General features: G+C 39.3%; 2 protein-coding genes across 3 annotated transcripts in view; one reads left to right on the forward strand and one right to left on the reverse strand.

The window, feature by feature from the left end:
• Nucleotides 1-20,628, reverse strand: part of PI4KA (phosphatidylinositol 4-kinase alpha) — a 54,625-nt gene that overhangs the window by 13,649 nt on the left and 20,348 nt on the right. For both annotated transcript variants that reach the window (XM_068208867.1, XM_068208866.1), the window contains exons 20-35: nucleotides 8,918-9,026; nucleotides 8,290-8,426; nucleotides 7,277-7,410; nucleotides 7,029-7,111; nucleotides 6,687-6,757; nucleotides 6,445-6,569; nucleotides 5,922-6,003; nucleotides 5,268-5,351; nucleotides 4,831-4,920; nucleotides 4,235-4,354; nucleotides 3,549-3,641; nucleotides 3,032-3,188; nucleotides 2,629-2,756; nucleotides 1,217-1,375; nucleotides 843-994; nucleotides 233-340 (exon numbers count right to left, since the gene is read on the reverse strand). In XM_068208867.1, coding sequence (XP_068064968.1) covers nucleotides 233-340; nucleotides 843-994; nucleotides 1,217-1,375; nucleotides 2,629-2,756; nucleotides 3,032-3,188; nucleotides 3,549-3,641; nucleotides 4,235-4,354; nucleotides 4,831-4,920; nucleotides 5,268-5,351; nucleotides 5,922-6,003; nucleotides 6,445-6,569; nucleotides 6,687-6,757; nucleotides 7,029-7,111; nucleotides 7,277-7,410; nucleotides 8,290-8,426; nucleotides 8,918-9,026 — 1,832 coding nt within the window. The remainder of the gene's footprint in view (nucleotides 1-232; nucleotides 341-842; nucleotides 995-1,216; nucleotides 1,376-2,628; nucleotides 2,757-3,031; nucleotides 3,189-3,548; nucleotides 3,642-4,234; nucleotides 4,355-4,830; nucleotides 4,921-5,267; nucleotides 5,352-5,921; nucleotides 6,004-6,444; nucleotides 6,570-6,686; nucleotides 6,758-7,028; nucleotides 7,112-7,276; nucleotides 7,411-8,289; nucleotides 8,427-8,917; nucleotides 9,027-20,628) is intronic.
• SERPIND1 (serpin family D member 1) lies at nucleotides 10,385-19,210 on the forward strand. The gene is made up of 5 exons (XM_068208868.1): nucleotides 10,385-10,513; nucleotides 12,522-13,390; nucleotides 17,053-17,326; nucleotides 18,248-18,392; nucleotides 18,778-19,210. Exons 2-5 carry the CDS (start codon nucleotides 12,538-12,540, stop codon nucleotides 18,967-18,969), a joined length of 1,464 nt encoding a protein of 487 aa, XP_068064969.1. The 5' UTR covers nucleotides 10,385-10,513; nucleotides 12,522-12,537; the 3' UTR covers nucleotides 18,970-19,210.

Here is a 20,628-nt window from a genome sequence, read left to right on the forward strand (position 1 = left end):
AAACATTCCTGCTTTTTAAATCACACATAAAATCTGAAACTAATATCTAAGCCTCTTTGAGATAATTTATGAACCATATTTAAGCACAAGACAAGTTTCTGTTAAAGTGGGTAAAAAAGGAAAGGAAGAAAAATCACTAGAAGATAAAAACAGCTGCTGCTTTGAAGTATCACTGAAGGTCCAGGAAAAACACAAACACATTTTCAGTGAGATGTTTCAAATTAAACAGTACCTGAAATAATCAAAGGCAGTTGAATAAATCTTTTCTCTCAAAACATTTCGAATAGTTGCATTTGGAACCACATCAGCATGCAGCAAAGACAAACCCAAGGTCAGCAACCTAGTAAGCAAAATAGAGAATGGAAATGTTGGCATTCCCAATATGGTGACCAGTACAGCACCATGCAAACCACAACTACAGCTGTAAATGTAGCCTGAGAAGTGTCTGTTTCAGAGCTCTTAGCAACCTGTTCACATTATCACCAGTCTGTTTTAAAGCTGTGACTGCTGAACCACAGAAAGTGAAAGCCTTCAAGTCACAAAAGGTGAAAATAACTGATGAAGCAAAGACTAGATTCATTACTAGATCCATGATGTGGACTATTCACTATATGAAATCACCCCGTGAAATTTCCTGAAACACCAAAAAATTACTTTCAAGCTGAAGTGATCAACTTCTGCTTTGAAAACAGAGCTTAGACTGCATCACCACAGGCTTTTAAAGCGATTCTCAGCACTTGAAGCCAAGTTAAACATGTACTGTTTAGTTGTTTTCTTCCGTCTCCCTATAAGCTTATTTCTTATTTCTGTGATTCCAGAAGGAAAAACCCAAAAGCACTCACTTAAATCGGGGCCCAATGGCTGCCACGTGCCGGTTCAAGCTGCCTTTTGCCCCCCCGATGTTCAGGGACAGGGACCGCTGGAGCAGGCTGGAGAAGATCTCGATTTGGTCAGAACTGCAGTATTTGGCTATTTCAAACCTCTGCACCAAAAACTGAGAAAAAGAGACAGACATACCATGCCTCCTTCGACTTTTCTGAATTTCAAGCCCCACCCCTAGACTTCTGTTTCAAACACCTTTCTCCCCCTCAATGATTATGCTCATCTAAACAGAATGTCTCTCCTGGCTGTGAGCACACGACTCCAGTCCTTCCCCAAATCACAGCAACAGGAAATACAGACTGCCACAGGTGGGACATTCAGAAAAAATACACACCTCTATCCAGATGTAATGTGGGGTCACCTCTGGTGGGCAGGGCCTTGGCTGGCTCTCCTCTGAGGCTGCTAAAGGATCTGCTTCTTTCTGCTCTGCAGAAAACAGCCCAACTTTCTGCTCCACTGTCATTTGCCAGGCTCCTGCCATTTCCCGCATGAACTGCAAAAAGGAAGGTGACAGTGCCTCCTGTTTCAAGAGCATCTTCTTATATGGAAAGCATAATCTTTCCCCACAGCACACACAAGAACCCACTACATCAATTAAAATTCACTGCAGTGCTGATGGAGAGGCAGAGACAAGTCTATACATCCCACCTGAAAGAAATTGTTTCTTTCACATACTACATTACAAAAGGAAGAGAGGCTCCCCCAGAATCTCAGCCAGTAACAGAAAGACTTAAGGCAGCAGCAGCCAGGCACTGTATTTTGTTGAGGAGACTGAACTGTTGGTTCAGCCCACGCCATCCATCCTCCTGCTCCACTAAAGGTTGCTGCCTCCCACACGAGCCCAGCAGGGACAAGCACACGCCAGGTTCCCGTGACCTGCAGGACACGGTTTGGCCCCTGAGCACACTGAACACACTCTGGCTGATCAAGCACAACATAAAGATGGCACATAATTCAGTTTTGCTGATCCTGCTCTCAGGAGCAGCATCCTCTGTAGAGTAAGGGGGCCGAGCAACCATGGGTGCTTCTCTGTTCTCCTCAACCAGATACAAAGACATTTCCCCAAATGCCCAATGGGGAAAAAAATGAAACTGATGCTTAAAAAGTTAACCACTGAAACCTGCAAGTAAACTCAGCTAAGTATATTCAGATGGATGATTATCTCCAGCAAGTGAAACACTTAGTGCTCCCTAAGCAAAGCAATTACCAGAGGGAGCTTTCTCAGCTGCATGGACTGTCACTGCACCATGCTGAGTTGCTTTATTACTATTACATTGATCCCCATCTCACAAAATGCAACTGGTTTAGCTTGTTACAGGATTAGGACATTTGCAAGCCTATGTTTTTATGTGATGGTGCAATACTAGATACCAGAGGCTGATTAATGAGCAGGGGCACTGATTTCTCTTTGTTTCAAAACACCATTCTATAGTTTGTGATAGTATAGAGTCAATTAATGAACAGCTCAGGCATCTCATCAGCCAAGTAAATTCTACACCTGGGATTCTAACAGGTTTCTTTTGCTGTAACATTCATGCTGTTGAGAAAGGTCTGCTTCCCACAGTCCACCTCGTGGGGGTGCTCAGACTTCCAACAATACAAGAACAGAGACTTCCTGGCAGGCTAGAGTGATTAACAGTGTATTTAAACATCCTTGACACAGATTCACAATATCTGTGATTCTCCCAAAATCCTCTCTCTTGCCCCTGGCAGGGGCAGAGAATGAGTAGTTAAACTGCTTCCTACCGGCACTTCTATTCCATTCTTGGCAGCAAGCAGCCACTCCCAGCAAGCAATTGCTGTTTCCATGCCATGTTCATTGAACATTCGCAGGGGTCCCCAACACAGATGATGAAGGAGCTGGGGATCACAGTCTGAAAACAAACATTCACTCAGATTTTTCCAAAAGAACAACTGCTTTCCACATCAGCATGAAATTGGTGCGCACCATAAGTAATAATCAGTTCCTAATAATAAATAGCTTTCAGTTTAGGGAGGCTTTCCCCCAATATAAGCTTAATTGAAAAAAGTCAAAACACAGTTTTGCTCTAAGTTGATGCATACTGGGTTGGTATATGGATAGGGGTTTGCAGTTTATTATTCTTGGCATTCACCATCAGAAAGCAGAACTCCATTTGGTTTTCATTACCTTTGCTGCTTATTAGCAGTGCAGTCATCTTAAACATGGCCTGGGTGTAGGATTCAGTATTGCTTGATTCAAGAGCAGCATTCAGGTCTTTGACCATAAGTTTATTCAGGTCAGATGTTCGTCCTGTGGCATTTGAGAACTGAATCATTCCAGAAACCTGTAAAATTTAGGGAGGTTTTCAACAGAGAACAGTACTTTTAGGAATCCAGTTAAGTATTGGTCACATGCTGATTAGGGAGCTCCACAAACAGAGGCATCTTTTGTTATCAAGTCTTTAGCTTTATCTGCAATCTAATCTTTAGCTTTATCTAATCTTTAGCTTTATCTACGAGACTAACACTAAAATGATCTGTTTAATAAGCTAGGGAAATTATACTCTTTATCCTGAAGGGATTTATAAACTATGTTTCATGTAACATAGACCCATCCACCAGAATAGGTTGGAAGGACATCAACCCCTGAGAAGTGATGCCAGAGCTTCTGGACACCCCACGTTCATGAGAAATCCTGTACTTACTTCTCCTGCGTAACGATTGCGCAAGTTAAGAGAAGCCATGAAGTTGGAGTAGTCCTTCTTCACACAAGTTGGTCTTTCAGTTAGCTGGGTTGCCTATGGCCAGACCATAACAAGGTGTTTATACTGTTCATATCAAACCATTTGTCTCTTTATCTTTTTATTCCTTCACATATGTTTTAAATTTCCTTATGCTTATAATCGTAGCGGTATCAGGACTGTTACATACAACAGCACCAGGACTGATCAAAATCAAATAAGGAGTATGTGTATTTCCTCCATGGATACAGGATCATAGAATATCCTGAGTTGGAAGGGACCGACAGGGATCACTGAGTCCAACTCCTGGCCCTGCACAGGACAAACCCAACAATCACACCACGCTATTGGAAGCATTGTCCAACACCTCTTGAACTCTGTCAGGCTTGGTGCTGTGACCACTTCCTTGGGAAGCCTGTGCCCATGTCCACCCACCCTCTGAATGAAGGATCTTTCCCTAATATCCAGCCTTAAACCTCCCCTGACACAGCTTCATGACATTGCCTCCTGTCACTGGTCACCAGAGAGATCAGTGCCTGTCCCTCTGCTGCCCCTTGTGAGGAAGCTGTAGGCAGCAACGAGGTCTCTCCTCAGCTCTCTAATTTGTCACGGTCCCTCTGCAGGTGCACAAAGGAACAAACAATACTCACGCCCAGAGTGGTGTTCTGCCTGTTGTAGCCTGCAAAGTGCAAAACACTTTCCGTAGCCATGGCCAGTCCAGTGTGCTGGGACAGCCCTGATACCCAGTTCTGGTGTTTGTTTAAGTACTCCTGAAAAAAAAAACCAAACCAAACTCCAAAATACTTCATTATCTTCAAAACAAGACAGCTCGTAAGCAAGTGCTGCATCACTGCACTCTATGGGAAACTTAATTACACTCAATTGTGACAAAAGACTGTCGCTACTCATCCCTTCTGGGAATTGTTCCCCTGGCAATAAGATTTTCTGAATGTCCTCCTAAATACCCAAAGAGTAAGGCTCCTTCTGTATTCAAAATGAATAAAGTTATCAAGATAAATGCTTGAAGGCTGTGATCTTCTCTTAAAAGAATCACTTATGACAAAAAAACCCTTATGAGATGAAGTGTTTTGGACTCCATGGAAGAAGGGAAAGTAATTAGTTGTCCTTTCACACAAGGATAGAATCCCTTGAGGCTCTTTTTTAGGGAAGGAAATATAAGCCTCAGGTAGATTTGCAGTGTCCAAGATGTGTAAAAATCAAATTTTCACAGAAGCAGGCCCATTACCTGTAGATGAGATTTTGTAACAGAGGGAGCCCATTTCATTGCCTCTTGCAGAATCATCCCACAGCGTGCAGCAAAGTCCTTGACTATACTCTAGAATAAAAAGCAATCAGTAAAATACAGGACATTAACAAGAGGAACTGGTCTTAAGGGAGTAGTAAGTAACATAGGGAGCAAGACAGTTGTAGCAACATGACACAGTTAAAATTTTTTGTAACAGTTGAATGTGCCCTTGCTTTGAAAAGAACTATCACACTTTAAGTCAAGTTAAATAGTTAAATTCAGAAAAACATAAATACTGCATCATATCCTATTAGAAAAATCTTACCTAGGGAAGTACTTTAAAAAAAATGACCATTCAGAGTAGCTCACTAATTTATCTCCAAGCTATGAAACGAGGCATTATTTCATTCTTTGATAAATCAAGGAGGGCCACCCACCTCTCTGGCTTCATGCGTGTCAGGGACTGTTATTCTGTAGGGAGCATCAGGAATGTCATAGTATGGTTGGTCCTTGTGAATGTCCTAAACAGCAACAATTACCAACTCTCAGTAAGACAAAATTCATCATTAACACTAAATTAACATTTGCTGACATTTGATCTCAATTTGAACATCTCTAAAAGAAACTGTTTGTATTCCAGTTTGATTTTTAGAATAAATCATTTCAAAAATCCAAAGCACTTTCCTCAACATTTAGTATTAAAATACAATTCTATAAAGCATTTCCATCTTCAAAAATTCTAGTATGCAACAGATTCAAGAAATATGGATACACATACACAGACTGGAGAAAATACAATCTGAAAACCATAATGCATAGAAGACCAAACAAACCACAAACCAGAAAAACACCACTGAAATTTTATTTCAAATGAGACATTTCAACAATTGTAAACCACATGTGACAATAACTTTTTAGCATTAGTTTTACTACTTATGAAATAGGGTTGCAAAGATAATTCTTGCTTCACAGAATTTAAAATTAAGATTTTATCAATCTTAGTAAAAGGAAAACCAAATTATAAACTCAATTAAGTATAAAATAAATGCAGAACAAAGCAAAAAAAAGTTATAGGAAAGAAAAGCACTTACTGCACTAAGAGACAGAGACAATGTCTGCAGAATATCTAGCATAGTCTTCAGCACAGTTCCACTCCAGAGCAAGTGAGGAAATCTAGAGCAAGACAGAATTCAGAAATACAATAACCATGGAGAGCTGAGGAAGGCCACTATTTTATCAAGGGAGCTGCTCAAAGAGCCAGCTTTATACATCCCTAGGTAAGCTCACACTCCACGGAAGTCACAAAGCCTGCCATGGCTCCCAACAGCCTGGCTTCATTCAGAGCCAAAAGCTGAGGAGAGCTATTGCACAGGAGTTGAGACTGCATATCTGTCATGGGCACGTTGCTTTGCTCCACCCATGGGAATACTAAGCAGACACACATTTTAACCAGGGGTTTCTGAGCTCAGGCTAAAAATACCACTGAGTGTAATTTTTCAAAGAGACGTTTCAGCAGAAGTAGCAGCCAAGAAATCCACTTGACCAGTGTCACCAAGTGCCTAAGCAACCACTAAACAGTCATTGTGAAAAGAGAAACATGAAATCTATACTCACTTGTCTACCAGTCCAGATAAGTATTTGTCTGCCACTCTTCTGATCCTCTTGTGAATGTGGTTGAAATTCACCAGCAAGAATTGAGCATGTCTCTCCAGCTCTTCTTCATTCTCCTTAGTTTTAGGCTAAAAAACATGCCAAAGAGAAGTATGAAGCTACTAAAGGAACAGACAAACTCACTTTCATAAACTGAAATGAGAACATTTATACAAATTCAAAATTTTAGTTTCCAGGTAACCTACTTTATCAGCCATCATTGACAGGAAAGCTTCAAACACCTTATCAGCAACAGCTATCACACACTGCATCATGCCTGAGAAATGGAGAGAAGTGACAGGTTTCATTGTCAAAATTACATCTGTTTTACAAACCAAGCTTAACAGCTAAAATTGTTTATGTTTATTCAGCCAATACTGAACTTGTTTCAAAACAAAACAGTGTTATTGGCAAGAATAAAGCAGCAGCAATCTGGTGAACATGATTCATTTTGTTATATAGCTGCTTGCTTTGTTTCTGCTTTACAGGCCTGGAGATAATTTCCTCATACCTCAAGTTGAGAGGAAGCCTAGACAGGTAAATCTTACCAGATTTGTCTTTCTGAATTGCTTTATCTTCAAAATAGCAAAACATGACTTGGAAGCGATCTTGATCAGTTGAACGCAGCACCCTAGGGAAGGAGAGTTTGGTAAGTTGGCATGTTTGGGGTTTTGTTTATTTGCTTCAGGTTTTGTTTATTTCAGATTTTATTTGTTTCAGGAACTTACTGATTGTTTTGTTTTAGGGGTTTTTTCTGTTTCATAAGTGAAAAAGCTAAATATAGATAAACACAAACCTCATATACTCTAGGCGGTAAACAGAAAGGAGATAGGTAGACATGGCAAAATCCAATTTATTGATCAAAGCTGACACTTCTGGAGGAGGATCCAAGAGATTGATTATGGTGCTCCGTAATTCATTTAATTCAGCCTAGAGAGGAACACATTAAGTTATCTGAAGTGGGAGCCCTGTATTTTGAGTCCTCAAACATTCATTCACCTATATGTTAACATTTCAACCTCCACAAACAATATGTCAGGATGTTTCTGCCTACAGACACAGACCAACCTGCCCTGACTCAGGAATTCACAATGCTTCAAATACAGAACAGAACTAAATCTGGAATCAAGCTTCTGGCAGAAATTATTGGTAATTTCCACGCAGTTATACCAATGAAGAAATACAATTCCTACACTAAATGCATGCAAGTTCAACCAACATCAGCACTGTCCAGCTCCTGAAACTTCATGGGCTTGTGCCAGTCTTTGGTGTCACAGAACTATGTATCTAGGCACAATGCACATTTCTGTATTATTTGGAAGCCAAAGAGATTTCATAAGCCAAAAAGAGTCCTTGGGCAAAATCTGTCCTGCAAAATCTATCCTATAAATTCTAGGGAGAGAGAAGATTACCAGTATCAAGTCAGAGCAAACTTAACATTTTTTTGAAAGCCTGAATGTGCTTTTTTCCTTTCAAACTTTGTTGATTTTCTTCTTTTAATCAGTGCAAGTTTTGTCAGGTGCAAAATGGATGAAAAAGCACTAAGAGGCTTCCATCTCCACAAAAACTTGGTTTCTACACCTAATCAGGTGGTGTAGCTACCCCCCCTAAACATTTGTATTAACACTCCTTAAAACTGACTCCAAATCACTTTTGCACCCTGATGTCAGAAAAATAGTGTAAAATAGCTGCTTTTCAATAATAGGAGGCAGGTTGAAGGGGTGTGCTATTTCAATATATCACAGGTACCATGTCATTTAACACTGGCAGACATTATGGAAGGAGGTAATAGAAGAAATGAATTCCTACAGAAGTCACGGTGTCATTCTTCATGGCAGAATTGTACTGCAGAACAGATCGGAGTGGCTCTTTGCTGGGAAATGTGAGTAATGGAGACTTGGTGGCAATTTCACACACACCTTCATACCATTCTTCTGGCCAAAGACCTGGAACAGAAGTATAAAGAGGAAAGTGGAATGAGGGATTAAAAAAAAATCAAGTTTCACAAAGTTATTTGCATTACCAAGCTTTGCACTACTCCTAGGGTAGATTTTTCATGCTCTTAAGCACAGACGCTCAACACACATGACTCACGTTCCAAACTTAACAAGTATACTTAGGTGAAGTTCCTACTTAATTACCATTGTACTCCATGTGTCTCATCTTCCATTTCAGGAATCTGGCTATCAAAACTCATAACTAAGGGTATTAGGAATAAAACTAAACACAAGTTGATCCGTGCTGAATCTGATAGCAGAACCACAAAGATTTAAAGAAATTCCAACCGAAAGCTGTCATGTAAGCTATTTGCATTGAAGTGTCTTTATGGCTGTAATTTTTCTTCCAGCTACTGGGAATGGTTTGCACAGAGTTGTATTTAGATTCATCAAAAGTTTAAATGTGAGCAGCAATGTTGTCCCTTTAGAATGCAGAGTACCTGATCCTTCCACAGCAAATCCCATCAGCACCGAATACAACCAGAAATCACGGAACAGCTTCTGCAGCCTGGGCTTGGCCTCCTTGATGGGTGGCAAGCGTCTAGTGAGCTACCAAAGAAATAAAATTTAACATTAGAAAATGGTGGGAGTTAGAATAAATTAATTCCACACTAAGGAATCAATTAATGTACCTTCTTTACTATGATTTATAAAGGTAATATTCTTTGTCACCTATGAAAAGTAACATTATACTGCTATTGTTACACTGTAAGAATTAAGTTCTTTTTGGAGAGCTGAAAGGACTTTGAGATGCCTGAAGAACTTCCTTTGTTTTACACAGGAATAACACCATGCTGATACTGTAACCTCTGAGGAGAATACATAATATTAGTATACTATCCACTGCAGGGAGGAAGAGACCACATGGTCCTTTAAACTGTGCTGAAGACAATGCCATGCAGCTTTGCTTCAGTATAAAGGAACTCCAAACTAAATAAATATTAGACAAAACCACTTCTGGTTGCTATTGTTTATCAGCTTTGTGGAAATACATTGAGGCACCAATAGGGGATCTTTCATTGTTTGCACCCACGCACAGAATGACATCAGTTCTGAAGAATTCACTATCTAAACAAGCAAGTAAAAGAGCATTATTTTCAACACATTTATTAGAATTCCGTGATACTTTCTGCACAAACAGCTACTACCATCAGAGGAGCAGTATTCTCTCTCGGCCAACATGATATACAATTTTAGACAAATTTATATAACAAAGATCATAGTGTGTTTTCCTAAAAAGAGCTAATGCAGAGGCAGTGTATAAAAAGTAAAATAAATTGTCCATTAAACCACAAGCTTTATTCAATATGACTGTGTATTACTACTGTAAACTTTATTAACAAAATGTTACATTATAATCTAGCTTGAAGAAGTTTTCTCTAACCACAATAATTCTCTTAAGATATAAGAGAGCCAGCAGTACTACAGTAAAACCTTACAGAGAGCCAACTTCAGATGCATTTGTAAATCATGAGGGAGATTAGTCATTTAAAAAGGAAAAGCATGAAAAATCTCTCTATTATAATAAAATCAGTCTGAGTTTAAGCTGGTGAACAGCACTATGGTAAAAAGCTGTTTGTGCAATGGAAATCTTTGCACCAATACAACACCAGCTGAAGAAACCCCACCACAACCACAGAGGCCTCAAACACATTTGCACTAAGATGCTCTCCCTGTCCCCCATTTCAGCATAAAACAGCAGCTACATGGCTTTTCCCGTCATTAACAGTCAAGTTTATGTGTGTGCTTGACTTTGAAACTTTACATACACACTGATTTTTGCTCAAAGACCTTCCTCAAAAGGGAACAAGTACCTGCAAAGCTATAAAAGTAGTTCAACAAACAACAGAGAATTCAGCAGAGATCACTAGGCAAGGGAGGGATTTTGGCTGACGAAGTAAGTTTAGCAGTGTTTGGTTTAGAGAATGTTTACTTTGGGAGATACACAAAAAATCAGCGTCAAAGTTCAGATTTAAAGCCTGCTGTTCCCTTTACTTGAGCTTTTCAACACATCCTTCCCGTACAGTGGCTTAAAGGTAAGCTTCATTTACCTCTTCTGTTATTTTGGGTAGATCTCACCAAGACATATACATTGCAGAGAAGAGGGATGTTTTGCCTGTGTAAGTGCAGCTGAGCAATAACTGAAGTTTGGTGAAGACGAGAATGTAAAGTTGGGAATACAGACAGCAAATTCTGCTGTGCCAAGAGCAGAAAATGTTTATCAGTGGTTACTGGACAGAGTATCTCAGCCCTAAGGGCCTGACTTCTGGGGGCGGGGAAAAAACAAATTAATTTATGGAGAAACAATAAGAAAAAGACTGACCCGAGATGCTCAGTCACAGTGTAAAACCAATTCACAAGCATCTTATTTGGATACTTTTTTGGATACTTTCTGCAAAACAATGTATTATTTTATATGGGAGGATCACCTTAAATGGTTTTAGGATTTAAAGCAAATGAGTCTGGGGGAGAGTTTCAAAAACCAATCTGTCAGCTCAGTTATTTCAATCCTGTTACGACATGTTTGAAAATATCTTCCTTCAAGGTTTTATTCACTGATATACAGGTCAGTGAACAGGTACAGGTATGTGAACCTTTACACAACAACTCTCTTTCCTAATTTAAAAAGCATTTTAATCAACACCTTAGAAAGATTTTTGTTTTAACTGTATTCAGGAATTTGTCCTGTATTATATTGTAAATAACTGTCTTTTTACTCAAGAAAGTACATCAATTGAGATTAACTTTATAAATTCGTGAAATAACTTTATAGTTAAGTCTGAGCAAAACCCCAGGCCTGGCATTCAGACACCCATTCAGTTTCAGCTGACAGATCTATTGAACACCTACATTTTGACCTCTGACTGTCGCATGAGGCAATTGCACTTTTTCATGTATTTTAAGATCACTTTAATTACTGCACCCAATATTATGGTGAAAAGTCTCTCAGACCTACTTCTTGGTGGAGGGTTTTACAGCTGAGTAAGTCTGATGGATTCTCTTCAAATATATACTGAAAAAATTCTTGATGTTAAAAATAAATTTAAAATGCAACAGTCCAATACTCAGCAGATGAAGAGATTGATTAAGTTTCCCTCAGAAAATGCAGGTTCTACTTAAATGTATTCTCAAACAAAAGAGGCAAGGTTACAAATCTAGAACTGGGATCACAGTAAGCCTAGAGAAACAAAGTTCTGAAGGGAGCCCACAGAGACTTCACATCTCGAAGAAAACAGAAAGCACTACGAGTTCTGCAGTGCTGCACAAAAGTGAAACAAAACATAACTAAGCCAAAAGCAGAATCAAGACAAACCATTACAGAAGTGGCAGATGAGGACAGAGAGCTGCAGAAAGGGTGCACAGACATTGAGTAACATGCCCGAGTAAGGCCATGAACAGGCCAGGACAGTTTATGCCCAACCCTCCCCCCACTGCAGTCCCACTAATGGTACTCAGTGCAAATACAATTCTTTCTACATGCCTAGATCGCCTTTATTCACCAAACTGCTGCCTTGCTTTTCCAAAATACTCCCACAAAACTTCAATTTTTGTTGTAGCTACAGGATGTTTGTTTTTCAAATTTTTCAGTACATCTCAGCCTTCTGGTATGTTTCTGCAGGGGATTGGATCAGGAGTCTTGTTCTTCCTACCAAGTTCAAATCTTCAAATTTCACACTGTATTTTCAGCACACACTACTCACACAGTTAGTGCACAGTTTAAGTGTAACAGTTTAAAATAAAGAGTCCCACGTATTCTGGGTAATGAGTTTGTAACTGTTGAAATATGCAAGTAATGACTATTTGTATGGGAGGAGGTCAGCCAATTCTTTGGCAGGCTGGAGGCATTGTGTAAGCAAAACCAATTACCAGTAAAACAGACTTACCATCTAACTGACATCTGTTCCACTAAAATACAGTGCTGTCAAACAGGCTAACTATAGTTCTTCTGCTGCGACAGACATCAGCCTGAACCTAAAATTAGTGAATAGATAACTAAAATTCAATTACCCTTGACTCTCTCAACTGTGTTATGTTGTCTTCCAGGCTTTCACCTGTCAGAATGAAGTTCCTATTTCAATTGCTTGCCCTTGCTCTCATCATAACTTCCACGTTTTGTGGAGTCAAGGACGTCACTGAGCATTTTGAAAGCCTTAAAGGTGCACAGCCACATGAAAACGGGACTTACATGCCAAACCTACCACTCGAGTTCCACAGAGAAAACACCATCACTAATGACTTGATTCCTGAAGAGGAGGAAGAAGAGGACTACCTAGACCTCGACAAGATACTGAGTGAAGATGACTACAGTGATGTTATTGATGCTGCCCCACACATGGTTTCTGAAGTTCAACAAGGAAATATTCTTGAACTATTCCAAGGCAAAACCAGAATCCAGCGCCTCAATATCCTCAATGCAAACTTTGGCTTCAACCTTTACCGCAGCGTGGCAGACAAGGCCAGCTCCTCAGACAATATTATCATGGCTCCTGTTGGTATTTCCACTGCTATGGCTATGATTTCCCTGGGTCTGAAGGATCAAACCCAGCAGGAAGTGTTATCTGTTCTTGGCTTTCAAGACTTCATTAATGCCAGCAGCAAATACGAGCTCATGACTGTTCACAACCTCTTCCGCAAACTCACCCATCGGCTCTTCAGGCGCAACTTTGGCTACACACTGAGGTCTGTCAATGACCTTTACATCCATAAAGACTTTTCTATTCTCAGTGATTTCAAAACCAACATGAAAACATACTACTTTGCTGATGCTCAACAAGCTGATTTCTCAGATCCCAGCTTCATAGCCAAAACCAACGAACGCATCTTGAAGCTGACCAAGGGATTAATAAAGGAAGCTCTTGTCAATATAAACCCTACAACACTGATGATGATTCTTAATTGTCTTTACTTTAAAGGTAAGACTCTATTATTTCAGTCTTAGTGATGGATTTTCTCAGTTTGCAATGCACTGCCATATGTCATTAGAAATCCCAGACAGAATTTAAGTCTAATGTATACTACAAAAAACCTACCGATTCCCTCATTAGGAATCTGTATTATTAGCCCATTTTTTGCCTGTTTCTGTAGCACAACAATGCTCTGAAGGTATTGTAGACATAGAGCAAATGCTTACTACTTCCAAAACCTTAATGACTCACAGTGAGACAAAAAAACAATATATGAATGCAGAATAGCCCCAGAAAGCATAAGCTTTGTAGAAGTATCAGATGGGGAGGTATAGATGCATATGCAAGTCATTAGTCACATTCAATCTTGGTGTCACTGAAATGCTACAGGTTGATTTCAGCTAAAGCACATAACATCTCTGAAGTATTCAGGACTCACAAATGATTACAAAGAATTTTAGCTTGAAGGAAGCATTTTTTTAATATGATCAGAGCATAACCCTTGTCAACAAGTCCATACAGGGGACCTAAGAGAATAACCAAAACACTGTTCTTCTACAACTAAAACCAAACACATTCACCACATGGACTATTTCAGTTAATTCAGCATGAATGGTCTGGTGATATGGGCTCCTTCATGTATTAGTAAAGGCTGAACAGCTAAAGAGGCTTGAAGTAAAGACTCTACAATATATTCTTATTATAAATCCTTATTTTCAATGTCTTTACATTTAAACTAAGAGCCTGTGGTGAGATTTTCAAGATTAATTGAGATTTTCAACCTGCCTCAGGTTGAAAGTTTGTTAGTTTTTCAACAAACTTTTAAAATTATATTAAATGAGCAAGAGGTGGGAGGTGACAATGAAAGAAGAACTGAGGATAAAAGGAAATCTGTTACTGACTGTTTAAGATGAAAATCAGATGAAGGTGACTTAAAACATTGGTAATGAAAGACAGATTAGCCCAAAAGGGAAATAGTGTTTGCAAAGTACAACACGCTCCCTTCCATAATTCATAAAGGAGTTCATTTTTCCCCAGTTATGTCCCTGCTTCCAGGAAAAAAAGGACCTGCTATCTCAGCAGGTTATAGAAGCAACATTCCTATAAATGTACCTTTTCCCACTCACTTGCAAGGAATTACTTCCTTGAATAATGCCACTTACACCAAAAAGAATCCAAAGGAATCATTAGCATAAAATCCAGATAATCTCCCATTCTCATGTACCATCCAACAGGCATTCACTTGTATCCTTGACTACATCCCTGATGATCACATCATACTAAATACAGGGCTTTACTGCCTGTTAAACCATCCTAAGAAAAGGACTATACAAAGTGAAACAGATCCTTTTTTTTCATAATTTGGTGAAATTTGAAATACCCTTTTGTTTCACTCTGAAATTATTAAATACTTGTGCCATCTCAAAATAACAAAAACACCACAAAAATAGACAGCTGTGGTATTGGAACTCTCGAGTCATCAAGATCAAAAAGACTTCAGGGCTTTTCTCCTGCCCATGAAGTCCTCTTAGTCCAAATTACCTTGGTGCCATCTGCTGAAGGCTGTGATTTCTAACCCTCAAAACAAAGATCAGTTCTCTACTGCTCTCATTCTTTTGTCTTACAGTGACAGTCTCCTGGGAATTCTATTTTGAGTGGAACTGAACTTTGTAAAAGCAAGTTCTGCTCCTAGGTTTCTTAGTTTCCCCACTACTCCTTCTAACATGCCAAATTTTGTCCACATATTTCCATCTGCACTGCACAAAAGCTCTGTTAAGCCCTCAGAACTAAGAAACCTATAAGCATTTTCAGATATAGAGATGCTCAGTACAAGTGAGACTGAGTAGTAGAATACTTGACAAGCACTGTGAGATTTAAACCTCCTTTTATATTAAAGACCATGAAGAAACTACTGGAAAATATTCATGTTGGTAAGGACATTTTATCCTGCACAGATGTCCAGCCTACTCCCCATTCTGCACAGCTCTGAGTAATCATTTATGAGCTTCCTATCAAGTAGGACCTGGTTATTTTAGCCATGGCGGTTTTGGTAACTGACAAATGTTGACAGGTCCAAAATGTCCTGATTTTTTTCTGAGATGCCAGTCACAAATGCAAAAGAGGAGTCACTCAATGGAGACACTGACACCATAGATGCCAACACTGCCACCAACATCTGCCACCACAGACAGATCCAAAAAATATCTTGGAGGAAGATTCAAAACAGGAAGTCACAGAAGTCAGAAAGTGCCAGCTGGTTTCAGCTGGTCACACAGCTCCTGCTGGGGATCAGTATTCTACCCCAAGACAAACACAATTGCAAAACTGAATCCAAGAAAAATGTTCCCCAGCTCCTCTCTTTTGCTAGGAAGAGCTGATTATGTCTCCCACCCCTCAGTGGATGGCAGAGCTGCTGAAGCTCCCCTGGCCCACAGCAGCCCCGTGTCACTGGCCAGCTGGAGTCCTTCACCTCTGAATTCTGCTCCCTGGAAAACAGCCAGATACTGGGTTTTCCTTGGAAGTGAGACTATTTGTTTGGGAATAGCATAATCCATTTTATACCCCATACCTTGCAGACTAATAACCAGCCTGATCACTTCTCAAACTGGTCCCCATCAGCCTGACATGTGCAGGAACTATTAGAATGAAAGTTGGACTTAAGGCTTTTTTCTTATTCACAGTAAATCTGGCAAAGTCGGACTAAGGAACCAATTAAGGTTATATTGTAGGCTCTCCACACAGTCACAGTCACATTGCTCACATACTTGCTTGCCAATGATGATCTCAATTCCTGAGTTTTTACAGGAAATACTGGTAACCCTACTTCCACTATAATCTTCCAGCTTTGTCTGCCCCTTAAGAAATTATGTTTATTCCAGAGCCACAGTTCTATAAAAAGACCAATAGAATGCTGCATTAAAAAAACCTTCTTTCAAACAGTCAGTAAATATTTCTGGTATCCAGATTATCTCCACATAAAAGGCTTCAAACCCTGATGGCAAAGCATTCTGGGCTGCAAAATGTGTTGGACTGCTTTATTTGGGCATACACTTGTCAGATTTCAGCACATCTACAGGAGCCTGTTATCCCATCAAACTGGACCATAGAATTAAGCAGTCAACAGCCCAATTATTCTGCTTAAGACAGAAAATGAACCGTTCTGAATGGACTAAGGTAACATAATGCCTTCAGCACAGCATCTTTGACAACCTTAGGCAAAACTAATACAACCCTTGCTTAGCTTTATACACCACTAACGTTCTCCAAAAAGGTGCCTTCAGAACTGGATTCACACATCGCATCTCTCAGAAAACTCAGCTGGGTCAGCTGTTCTGCTAGAGGCAAACCCTAAAAAATTCTTTGCATTTGTTTAAATTTTGAGGTTCCTCATAAGGAAAAATTATACACACCAACCAAATTCTTATTTCTGGTTTGTATTCAGCTGCTTTTGTAATTTGGAACACTCAAATCAGGCAAATGTTAAGTTAGAAAGCCAGGAATTCTGAAGTCACTCTAAAACATGTCTTCTAATTCAGGCTTCACTGAAATCAACCATCTCCTACAGTAAATCCCAATCCACCTGACTTAAAGCTTGGTGTAAATCAATCCTGGGAACATTTCATTAAACAGCCACCTAGGGGATTTATCTGTCTTCTGCCTTGTATGAACAGGAACTTGGGAGAATAAGTTTCCAGTAGAAATGACGACGAAGCGAAGTTTCCGGCTGAACGAGAAGCAGACGGTGAAGGTGCCGATGATGCAGACCAAGGGCACCTTCCTGGCTGCTGCTGACCCCGAGCTGGACTGCAGCATCATCCAGCTGCCCTTCGTGGGCAACATCAGCATGCTCGTGGTGCTCCCACACAAACTGGCTGGCATGAAAACCCTCGAAAAGCAAATCACACCTCAAGTGGTGGAAAAGTGGCAGAAGAGCATGACAAACAGGTATCTGCTGAAAAGCACATCTTGCTAAAGTCTTAATGTATTTTCTTGATTGGACTGATGAGGGTAAGTAAAGCACACCGAGGACAATATAATTTGATAAAAAATACAAAAAAAAAAACCTCCAAAAAATGGATTTATTGAATTAAAAATCAGGACCGGTGATCTCTCAGAATTTAAATACCATCAAGAAATCAAGGATGACTGAGGTAGAAAATGGTAATGAAGTTTCAGAAGTCTTCCTATTGAGTATTTAATGATGTAGATTTAAAGAAAACATTCTTACTGATAAAGTTTACAATGAGAAGGAAAAACCAGACTGTGAAAATAACATTATTCTAACCAATAACCTTGGTCACATAAGCCTATGTTCTTTTCAGCACTGAGCACTTCAACAGAGCTGTGTGTAAAGGAACACATTCCATAATCAAAGGACATCACAATCATGGGAGAGGAAAAATAATAAAGCCTCCCTTGAGAAAGAAGACAGGTTAGGTGTATCTGTCTTCAGACTTGATAAAAGGAGATTATTTGATGCGCTATCCAGGAATTCAACCTATTTCTGTTGTACATAAGTGACAGATCTCCAGTTTAGTACTTCAGAAAATCTGACAGCTTGACACTTGTTACAAGCATGCACTGAACTGCTCCAAGTCACATATCTTATACACATAAATAATGCAAATCATTATAAATGAAATATCAAATTGACAAACAGTTTTTGCAGGGGAATTAATTTGTTAAAGCACAGTTTTAAAAGTCATGACGCTCAAGTTTTGAAAGCAAAAGTACAGTCCTGTATATCTCTGTCCTGCTTGCTGAAAACAGCAAAAAATCCAAATCACAACAGGTCTGTAGAGCAAAGGAGTCATGCACATAAATATCTGCTCAATGATTTTTCCTTTTTGTGTTTATTTTTACTAGAACAAGAGAAGTGGTTCTGCCTAAATTTAAGCTGGAGAAGGCTTATAACTTGATTGATTATCTGAGATCCATGGGAATAGAAGAACTGTTCAATGGAAAAGGCGACTACTCTGGTATATCAGATGAGAAGGTCACCATTAACAGGGTATTGACTCCTCATTTCACCTCCTCTCTGATGAAACTCTATCACCCAATAACATGGCAGCTCAGTAATAATATTACACAGTGAGCTAAAACAGTATTTTTTTCTTCACCTTTTCTGAAGGATATAGGAGGGAGGGTTGTGGGTTTGTCTTTGTCTATTCACATAATGATGCACATGTTAAAGCAGATGCAAAGGCACAAAGAGTGTTGTGGTCACTCAGGAACAGGCTTCTCCACAGAACAAACCCCAAAGGTTTTTGGTGCTGTGTAGGGTGACCAGCAAGGGTGTGGGACATGGAGCGGGGAAGGCTGTGAGCACATCATTTGTGTACTTAGGAGAGCCTCAATTTCTCTCATTTGTTTTCCTGTTTTGTTTCTCTGATCAGTTTGATCACCAAGGCACAATCACAGTGAACGAGGAGGGCACAGAGGCTGCAGCAATAACCACCGTGGGGTTCATGCCTCTCTCCACCCAGATCCGCTTTGTCGTGGACCGCCCGTTTCTGTTCCTGATCTACGAGCACCGCACCAGCTGCCTTCTCTTCATGGGCAGAGTTGCCAACCCAGCCACATCTTAAAAGCAGAGAAGACCCTCCAACATTCTGTTACACATGGGCTGTATAATGCCATGTTAAAATACCAGTATCATAAAGGAAAATGTATTGTCGTATTAGCCAATGCAAAAGTCACTGGTATAAAAAGAAAACATATTATCTACAGGTAGTTTCTCATGAATGGACTCACATCAGCAGATAATTTGTCTGCAATTAGTGCTATGTACTGATACAAGTGTATTACTAGCAAAATAAAAATCACAAAGTACCTTACACTTGGTGTTTTGCAACAGTGTATAAAATGTAATCAATAAAGTATTTAGACTATCTGGAGTCTTGAAATCTAGCTCTAAATTTGTGCTAGGATGTCTGTTTATAAATAGGATAAAGAAAATCCTGAATACCTGACCAGCCACAGACACCTAAGTCTCTCCTGTGCATTTTACAAAATCTAACTTGAAACAGATCAAATGTCTCCATTCTTTCTTTTGTTTGCATCATTTAATGTTCAGTGAATACACACAATGTGTATTAACATTCAGACTGATGCACACAATGAGCCTCATGGACCAGTGTATCAAGTATGAGGAGACATAAATGTCTTGGAGGAATGAAATACTAAGGGACCCACTACTTTTCCCTGATCTAACTTGTATTGCTCTGATCTTCTTCATTGGTACAAGAGGTGTCAGAATTAGGCCAGCCTGGTAAATTATATAAATACCCTCAGAATACCCTTTAGAGGGAGAGCAGTCAGCAAAATGCTCTTTTCAGTGCCTCAGTATCACCTAATCCTCTCTAGAAAAAAAAGCCATTTATAGCAATCACTCTGTTGATATTCCAGTGCAGTCTCCATGCTTGATTTAATGGACAAAACCTTTCAAGTCACTGCAAACTTTCTGAATCGTTCTGGTAACAACACTAATTCTGTTCAAATGTGTCACATTTGAAAATGAGAAGATTTACCCACAGTCTGTAGAATATCACTGTATACCTGGTACAAGGAACAGAGCTGCACCATACATTCAAATTATTAAAGACAATAAACATACCTCTGCATACCTTACTTTACATCATACCTTTTAAAAAAATGTGCCTCATAATCCAGTGAGAGTATTTTTATTACTTTCTGCAGTATCAAATACTGTATCATTCTATCTATATACATTATAAGTTTGTCTTATGCTAGCAAAAAACACACAAGTAACCTTTAAACTGTTATTTTAAGAATTAGGAATTTTCTTCAAAAGGTGTTTTTCCAATATTAACTTGTTAATTTTGCTTTTATGCACTGATGTAATTTTGCATCTACTCCAGTTATATGCTCCATACACAAAGCTTTTCAACCTGTCAGCCAGTGAAATACTGGTATTAGCTGATGATGAATGATGAAGAGCTGACACTGAATAGGAAACTCAGATGTTTTCCCCTATTCCTCTCTTTTAAGTCCATCACACGATAGACAATTTTCAGTACTGGAAGTGCACAACAGAAATTAACATTCATATACACATTTTATTGTTTTATCTGTATGCAAAAAGGAAAGCACATACAAAAAAAGAAAAGCACATGCAAAAGCTTAAATATTCATGCCCTTGGTTTAATTAGTCTATCAATGATTGAATGAGCTGGAGCATCTGCAATACGAGTTTTTGGGGACTTAAGTAAAGACAATTACTCAAG

This window comes from Anomalospiza imberbis, chromosome 18, assembly GCF_031753505.1.
Source record: "Anomalospiza imberbis isolate Cuckoo-Finch-1a 21T00152 chromosome 18, ASM3175350v1, whole genome shotgun sequence".
NCBI lineage: Eukaryota > Metazoa > Chordata > Aves > Passeriformes > Viduidae > Anomalospiza > Anomalospiza imberbis.

Coding starts and splice junctions, on each gene's coding strand:
- SERPIND1 (XM_068208868.1), top strand. CDS start 12,538: ATGAAGTTCCTATTTCAATTGCTTGCCCTTGCTCTCATCATAACTTCC. Junction 17,327..18,247: donor CAGAAGAGCATGACAAACAG/GTATCTGCTGAA, acceptor TATTTTTACTAG/AACAAGAGAAGTGGTTCTGC. Junction 18,393..18,777: donor AGAAGGTCACCATTAACAGG/GTATTGACTCCT, acceptor TTCTCTGATCAG/TTTGATCACCAAGGCACAAT.